This window comes from Vigna angularis, chromosome 11, assembly GCF_016808095.1.
Source record: "Vigna angularis cultivar LongXiaoDou No.4 chromosome 11, ASM1680809v1, whole genome shotgun sequence".
Taxonomy (NCBI): Eukaryota; Viridiplantae; Streptophyta; class Magnoliopsida; order Fabales; family Fabaceae; genus Vigna; species Vigna angularis.
Genome location: NC_068980.1, coordinates 5,134,797 through 5,143,383, shown reverse-complemented (window position 1 = coordinate 5,143,383; position 8,587 = coordinate 5,134,797). Strand labels below are relative to the sequence as shown.

General features: G+C 28.7%; 1 protein-coding gene across 1 annotated transcript; it reads right to left on the bottom strand.

The window, feature by feature from the left end:
• Positions 1-450: 450 nt before the first annotated feature.
• Positions 451-2,667, bottom strand: LOC108333282 (xyloglucan endotransglucosylase/hydrolase protein 31). Its single transcript, XM_017568682.2, has 4 exons — positions 2,196-2,667; positions 1,984-2,084; positions 1,655-1,872; positions 451-1,232 (listed from the first exon to the last, which is right to left on the bottom strand). The coding sequence occupies exons 1-4, from the start codon at positions 2,422-2,424 to the stop codon at positions 872-874; spliced, it is 909 nt and encodes a 302-aa protein (XP_017424171.1). The 5' UTR covers positions 2,425-2,667; the 3' UTR covers positions 451-871.
• Positions 2,668-8,587: the final 5,920 nt, after the last annotated feature.

Sequence of the window (8,587 nt, the reverse complement as noted above, 5' to 3'; positions counted from 1 at the left end):
ACAATTGACAATGCCACAAATAGACAAAGGCAAACGACGACAATGTAATGTGTCTGATCACTCACAAGATGAAATTTAGAAATCCAAAGCAAGAGACTGAAAGATTCCTAAGATGCAATTATGATAGTTCACGTAAATTCAGACTTTTTTTTTTGCTGTTGTTGTAACTGAGAAAATGTCAAATAAAATGATAATTATATTAAAACGGTATCCTAATTCTTTCTTTTTGAAAATTTTGTAGGTTCAAACAAAACATAGTAGTTCTTGGTAGGGGCGTTCTACCGACACAACAGAATATAAGGTTAGTTATTATTTTGATGGAGTCACAGATTGAATAATTGCTTTGGTTGTCCAATTCAGCAACAAAAGTCCACAACAAGGTTCCTTCCAACAGCTTACTTTCAGAGGGACAAAGGCCTTTTTTCACATTTCTGATCCTAAATACCAATCAGGAAAACATCCAAATAGATTTATTTCAACAGGAAAAAGACTAAACAACAGTGCATCACATTACAGAAACAACAAAAACATCACAATCTTTTGTGGGGACACAAACAACACAATTACAGAAACAACAAAAACATCACAATCTTTTCTGGGGGGCTTGGACGCTCACTGTTGTTTCAATTACACTTACCATTAGCAAGTGGGACCATCACAGAATCCACCCCATGAACAAACCCTTTTGGTAGTACGAAAAGTAAAAAAGTAACTTTGAAACATACCAACCTCAACCAAACCAATGATTTTTAAGTTGGGAGAGAGTTCGAAATAATTTTATTTTCAAAGCAACAAGATATTCCTTGTTTCTGTATGTTGAAATTTGCAGTTGTCCATTAAAATTTATGAAAGTATTTTCCTTAAACTTTAATTAACATTCTGGAGTAAGGGTGTGGTCTCTCCCAGGATCATGGCAATAGTCATAGACCAAGTGGTTGTTTTGGACCCACTGCATTGCAGCAAGTTGCTGAGAGCTCAGGCTTCCATAGCCTAAAGGTGAGGCTGAAGGTGGCTGGCAAGAGGTGGAGGCTTCGGTGGTACAACCTTCAAGTTTGAAATTTTTGTATTGACCAATGAAGGGTTGGTATTTATAATCAGCTTTGTATTTTCCACCCTCTGTAGCCCATGAAGAAGCATCCCATATGGATCCGTACACATGCATTTCTCTTGTGGGGAACGTGGCATCACTCTTCCTAGGATACCTTCTTATTGGGACATCATCCACCAAAAAGCTGCATATATTATTCCCACCGTAAGATATTTAATTAAATTACTAAAACTAGCAAGCAACATAGATAATTCAGATTCTGCTAGATTTTATCATATAACCAACCTACTCCCGTGAAAAATACATTGTCATCCCATAATAAGCCATGAATGATTGAGTGACAAAATGCAGTTTTTCTCACTTTTGACAAACATGATAAAAAAGTTAACTGGTATATTGTAAAGGGGACCACGTTCCATTATTGTAAAGAAATAGCCTTTTCGGTGAAATATTTTAACCTACCTTTATTTGCCTAATTGGGCTACCCAGATGGTTCATCCTTATTACATAAAAATAATATTTAGAAAAAGATTATACTAAGGTCTTTGAGTTAGATTTTATTGGAAAATCAATGAGCATCATGGTAGTGCATGAAGATATTATTACATGATCTCACTGGGTTCCCATAGAATAGCGTAGTTGTGAAAATCTTCCGTTGGGTCGAACCAAAGGTGAAACCTCATCTCTCTCCCTATAATGTTCCCATCTCCACTTCCTCTGATGTACACATTTGTCTGCAAGACATATGGCTTATCTGGCGTGGTACCAAGGAATTCAATGTCTATTTCATCATGGTTTCCCGGGTAGTCTTGGTTGTTTGAAAGCTACAAACAATTCCCAAATGAAACAACAAACAAAAACGATGAATAACTGTACACAGCATAGTATATGTACTCAATTTTCAACATTAGTTCAAGCTATAGATGAATCCTCACGTATAAAGATGTTATGACTCCTGCTGTATAACCAGGTTGAAGCTTAACCGCAGCACCAAAGTATCCAGATCGGTAAGAGTGAAGTGACTTGAATCCACTCCCTTTAAAAAAAGTGCCAGTGAAAGTGATAATGAATAAACCAGAAAATAAATAAGCATATGTAGTTGGATTTAACTATCAAAGTTGAGGGTTTATGTGAGACATGTACATACCTGTGTAAGTGTCAAGCCAGATTGTTAATGAGTCTTGGTCTAGTTTCTGATGCTGAGGTCCCCAAAGGTTTTTAAATCCCTCACCAAAGGTAACAGGACTAATTTTGGAACTAGGGTAGTAGCCAGGGGAAGGTGGACCCTGAGCAGTACTACAACGAATCACGATTGAGAATAAAAGAAAAGAGAAGAGAGAAACCATGTGGAAGAAAGAGGAAGGTAGCAAGGACATTGTGGTAACCAGAGTGGCTCTGCTAAGATGCAGGGTGGGACACAAAATCAAAAGGGTAGTTGGTGGTGCTCATGAAGAGTATGAGCAAGCACACTGTTAATATATAGAGGGATTTGGAGGCCCCACAGTGCCAAAAACGGCGATAACTTGGTTTAATAAGGTGTTGGGTACACGAGGGACTAGAGTTTATCAGGTTTTTGATGATAAACAAGAGGGAAAAACAGTTCAACCTATGTTGTGTGCTTGTCTGCTTTCATTTCCTACAGAGAAGGAACATCCTTTTCAAGTAAATAAATGTTTGTTATCCTTTGTCAATTGGGAAGGAGAAGAAAACTTGGAGGATTAAAGACACATTAACGGTTACTTTCGTGACATTTATTTTGACCTTTGAATGGTTCACCTTATCAGAAGCTTTACATGTTATCATACAACACTTGGACAAAGCATATGATAAAGAGAAAAACTTACTCAACTATGTTTAGGAGGATGTGATGTGAATTGGGGTAGGATTGGATATATGCCTTCATAATGACACATCAATGAGAGCTATCTGGTGGTACTCCACATTTGCTTGCATTCAATATTTCCCTGCAACTGTATATAAAGTAAGTAATAGTATTCTTACAACTAGCTTTTGCAACACCTTTTCACAAGCTTTTTTTTTCTTCTATCTCTGTTTTTGACATCACTCATTTTGTCACACTTTTTAGGCTAAATTGTTGTGATAATTTTTTGTATGAATAGTCTTACTAGTGTGTAATTAGGTATCCAGAATACTAAGTTCTGAAACATTGAGCCAATACACTTAGAAACTATATTACTTTTGTACTATGAAATCACATTCAGGAACTTGAATTGAGTATCAAAGCTTTAAAATTTGGAGAATTTGTTTCTAGTCAAACAAAAGTGCCTAAGTTTTAAGTTTTAAAATTCAGGAACTTTGACTATTTTCATAATTGGAATAACCACATGAAGTGCCAAAGTTTTTCTTTTATTCTTACAGTTTTTTTTCTATGCTTTCTGCTCATGGTATATAATCTGCTGATCATAAAAAAAGAAACAATATCAAATCTCAACAACTTCGAATCATTAAATATGTTATGATAGTTTTTATGAACATGAAAAGAAATTAGACTGATACTATTCTCCCTCCCTTTCACCCACTTTTACCTTTCCGATTTTGACATATTCCTCAAGTCCAAAGCAAGTAGTTTATATTTATGTAATGCAGAAAGTTTAGTCCATAAAATGAGGATTAGTCCTACGTTGTTTTTTGAGAAATAATATGGTTTTGGGTGGAGTTTGGAAAGATTAATGAAGTTTTCAAGTGTAACAGCAGTGAGGTGACAAGATATGGCCTCATGCAAGAACAAAAGCAATCCCACAAAGCATATGATAGATAGGATTAGGAGGCAATTCAAAAGGGAATAGAGAGTTGCAGGATGAAATCTGTTTTTGTTTGCATATTAACATAATGAAAGCAACAGCAGGAATTCATGGATTTAGTTAGTTGAAAAAAGAAAACAATTTAAGTACGCAAGTGGTTGTCCACGTTCTTTCTCATCTAAAAAGGAAACAGAAGTGCATATCCCTTGTGTTTGGCAGCTCTGTTCCCTTTCACGATTTATGAAACAAGATAATTATCAATTCATTTGGAAATGAAAGGTATTCCACTATCACGTAAATGCTTATTTGTTCATAACAAGATAATGTCTCTGTAATTTAGGAAGAATACCTCACTCATCTGCTTGTTTGTGCTTTTTCAAAAACTAACATGGTTTTAGTTAAAAAACATGTTTAACGATTATATACTAACTAAAATTTTAAAAATAGTTTTAGAGTTTTCGATTTAAATGTTATTTTGTTAAGGGTGATTAAGTTTCACTATCCTATAATCATAAGTTGTGTTTTGTTTTTTTATTGGAACTTATTGTTGCATATTCCACGTCGATCAGAGAAAATGTGAATTTAGAATATATAAGTAGATACAAACCTCATCTTATAATACGATTTTGTGGAAGACTTAAAGTTTATTTCTTAACATGTTACCAGAGTCTGGTTTGAATTTGAGTCTATCATAATGAGATTGGATGTTTATTAGACATATTCTCATATCGACTAAAAATAAGATCAATTTAGAATATATAAATAAACGTTAACCTCACCTTACATGTCAAAACGGTGAATTAGTTGAAGAAAGAGAGATGTTTGTTTGTGAATGTGTCCTACAACACCTTGTTTTGGTCACAAAGCAAGAAACTGTAACAAAGTTCATGGTTGGTGTAATATGTTTGTGTGCACTATCAAAGTTGAAGACAATGGGACTTTAAAATGTATAATGTGATGGAGCATTTCATGCAAATAATTTCAGAGACCATGTTGTGTTCTTTTCAAATCTCCCAACCCGCAAACAATGTAGAATTGACCCCTTTGCATCACTTTTCTCTATCTAGTTCATAATGCATGCTGCTGTGTACTTTTTTTTAAGTAGAGCTTTGTGTTAAAATTCTATGATTAAAAAAATGTAAGTAGACATATACATTTAAATTAGAGTGGATTAGTTCTTAAGTATTTATCAAAGTATCGCACTAAGTAATAACTAAAAATATCTAAAACAGTAAAATGTTATTATAAAAATGAAAAATTATTTGAGATTTCTCCTCATAAAAGTCTATTAAGTGTATATTTGGTTTTGTTGTTTTTATTATTAGGCTTTGTCACAATCCAAAGTTAAATTATGATTGTTGTCAAGGTTTTTATTAAAGTCCCACACTAAATAACTAAATAATATGTAAAAGAGAAAATAGGAAATTAGTGATTTAAGCTTTGTCACCATTCATTGAGTTGCTTTGAGAAGTGAAATAAATTAAATTTGTTGTGTTATGTTCTTATTTATTTATCCTGTGTTTTCAATACTTTTATATGCTATCATTTATTTATTGTGTGTTTTTTTTACTTTATTCATAGGTGTATTATTCTTTTTAATGAGTTAAAGTTTTATATTAAATAAAAATAAATAAAATAATATATTATAAATTAATTTTATTTTTATATAACAAGTCAATTTTACAAAATAAATTTTAAACTTAATTTAATCTCACAATATTAATATTAAAATAAAATTTTCAATCACTTATCTAATATAAATTCATATTATTTTTGTCGACGAGACACTTCCACTAACTAAACATTTACTCCATTTCAAATATCGTTTGAAAATGTAAAGAGAAAATGTGATTTTCGAAAATCGTTGGAAAGAAACAAATATCTAATAAAAATAAAAAGATTATCTGGTATTTGACTTTTTTTTTATTTATCTATTGGTGTACAATATTTTTGGTATTTTCATTGAAAAGAATCCAATAAAAGTTTTTAATGCTTAATCTTATCATTGAAACAAAATGAAAAAAAAAAACTCCAGGAGTTGTTTCAATCCAATCAAAGGCCCGTAGCCACACAAAAATACTTAGTTTAATATCAAATAATAATAATTTTGTTTGCATGCGGAGATATTATAAATATATTTGAAATTGTCTAGTCAACATTGACTATTTCACAAACATATTTTAATTAATAGGATTTATTTGAAAAAATTTCAGAAAAACAAAATAAGTGACAATTGGATATGACAACAAATTATTTAAACATATTATATATATATATATATATATATATATATATATATATATATATATATATATATATATATATATATATATATATATATATATTAATGAGTAAGATGAGAAGGTATTCATTTTAGATTGATTAAAAACAGATATTCATTAAATGCCAAAGATTTAATGTATTGGACTCTTTGGCATAGATTCATTTAAAAACTACAAACTTTTTTTTTGTTATATACATGGGTTAAAATTGGTTTATATTGAAATGATTAAAATTATTCTTTTAAAATTTCAAAAGCTAAAATCGATTTTTATGTAAATTTTAGAAATAAAAAACATAATTAAAACCTTATGATATTTATATTCTTTATGAATATAGAGATCAAAGTTTAAACCTCTAAAATTATCAGGAATATTCGGATAACTATGTGCCAAAACCATATATGAATTAATATACCAATATTTAAGCATCCATAGATAATTTACTTTATTTAAATTATAGAAGCAGGGTTTGATTCCTTTGAATGTGTTAGTATATTTTTGTTTTCCCTACTAATGATACTAAGTGGTGGTCCTTGAAGTATTTTTAAAAGTAGATCAATACATTTATATATTAGGTTTGAGAGGGAGACAATACTAAGGATTTTAAAACCGTGTTTTATCCAATAATGTCATAAAAGAGATAACGATTATGTCTTGTAAGTATCTTCTTTGTGTGTTGTGACACATACAATTAGAGCAACAAGCTAAGAGTGGAAAACAAGTTTACGCTACTAATCAATGTCTAACTTTTTTGTTTTTTTAATTCAAGCATATATGATTTTCTTATTTTTTACATATGTTTATATTATTTCTCTTATAAAAAAATTAATGAAATGGAAAACATATACTCACTTCTTTCATCTTTTCATTTCTCCTTTTCTTGGTTGTTATAATCATAATCAATCTATTTTATTAAGCTTAGTTGCCGTTATTATCATTATTTACATCATTAATAGTTTTATACACAAAAAAAAATTATCGCTTTAATTATTATATTATAATTCTCTATTTATTATTATTATTCATACTAAAATTGAACAAACAATAGTAAAGCTACGAATAACCGAAATATCTTTCAATTGAATTAATCTTTTTTTCAAAAGTCACCGATAAATCGATCATTTTTCTATATAGATCATATTAAATGATTATGTTAACGTATAATTATATGATACAATAATTATGTAATTAAAATCAATATAATATATAATTTTTAAAATATACCAAAACATTTTTATCACTTTTATATTTGAGTTCAATTTTTCAAAAAAATATTAATTAAAATAGTGGCAATGCTATAAAATTACAATTTAATATTTATATCAACAAAAGTTGCTTCTTATATAATATTTAGTAAAAACTTTAACAGGGTAGTTTGATCATTATATATATATATATATATATATATATATATATATATATATATATATATATATATATATATATATATATATATATATATAAATTTACACACTATATAGAAAAAAATATATTATAAATGTTAAATTTTAAGTATATTATTAATTAAAACATAAAAAAAGGAATTACTAACTCAATTTTTATAATAAAACGTTTAGGTTACTCCAAAAGAAAAAAGAAAAAGAAAAGTTTAGAAATGTTTAAGGTGAATTTAATTAGAGGTGTCAAAATGAGTTTAAATAGGTTGAAGATAATCCAATTTTTTTAAGTATAGGTATAGGTTAGACAACTTGTCTATTAAACAAGTTCAAACTAAATTAGAAGCGAATTGATTTGTAACCTACTTATAATAATCTTTTATTATATTCTTACCATTTTTTATTAATAATTATTTATTATTATTAAGTTTGTAAGTTAACAATTTCATCTTTTTAAACACTTATTTATCAATAACGTTTTGATAGTATGAATATTAAATTATTTATTTGTCTAATTAGATGTGTTATAACACTTTAATTTTCATCTAATATTTATAATAATTTTTAATAAAATAAGTAAATTTAATGATTTCATATAAATAAGTAAGTTGAGTAAAATGCCTTTTATAATACCATAATATATATTAAATTGAAAAAAAAATATCCTTAAATAAATTAAACTACCAATCCTTAAAAAAACAGTATAAAATAAACATTTGATTTAGACCTAAATGGCTATAATAAATTTACTGACTAAATCGTAAAGACAGTACCTTAATTGAAGTGTGATTAAGATAATAGATAAGGTTTCAAACTTGATAAGTTTCACCCCCAAATAAAGAAGAGTTCATAAAAATAAGCATAAATTTTAAACTAAAGGACCTCGAAAATATGAATGAATTTTGAAGTATGAAAATGTGAAAGTTCATATAGATGTTCAGTAGGAACTTGAACTAAGCTGCAGTGATTTAATGAGTAAACTACAAAATTTATTTATTTAACATGAAGTGAGAAGTGACACATCTAGTGTCAAGAACAATGAGAAAAAAACAAAAACAAAACTTCAGTTTCACTCTATTTTGATTAATTTTGTTTTTC

Bases quoted from the DNA above. Each gene is read 5' to 3' on its own strand.
- LOC108333282 (XM_017568682.2), bottom strand. From the start codon at position 2,424: ATGTCCTTGCTACCTTCCTCTTTCTTCCACATGGTTTCTCTCTTCTCT. The intron at 2,085-2,195 runs GTATGTACATGT...CTTTTTTTAAAG, and splicing joins CTGGCTTGACACTTACACAG to GGAGTGGATTCAAGTCACTT. The intron at 1,873-1,983 runs GTGAGGATTCAT...AATTGTTTGTAG, and splicing joins GAGTCATAACATCTTTATAC to CTTTCAAACAACCAAGACTA.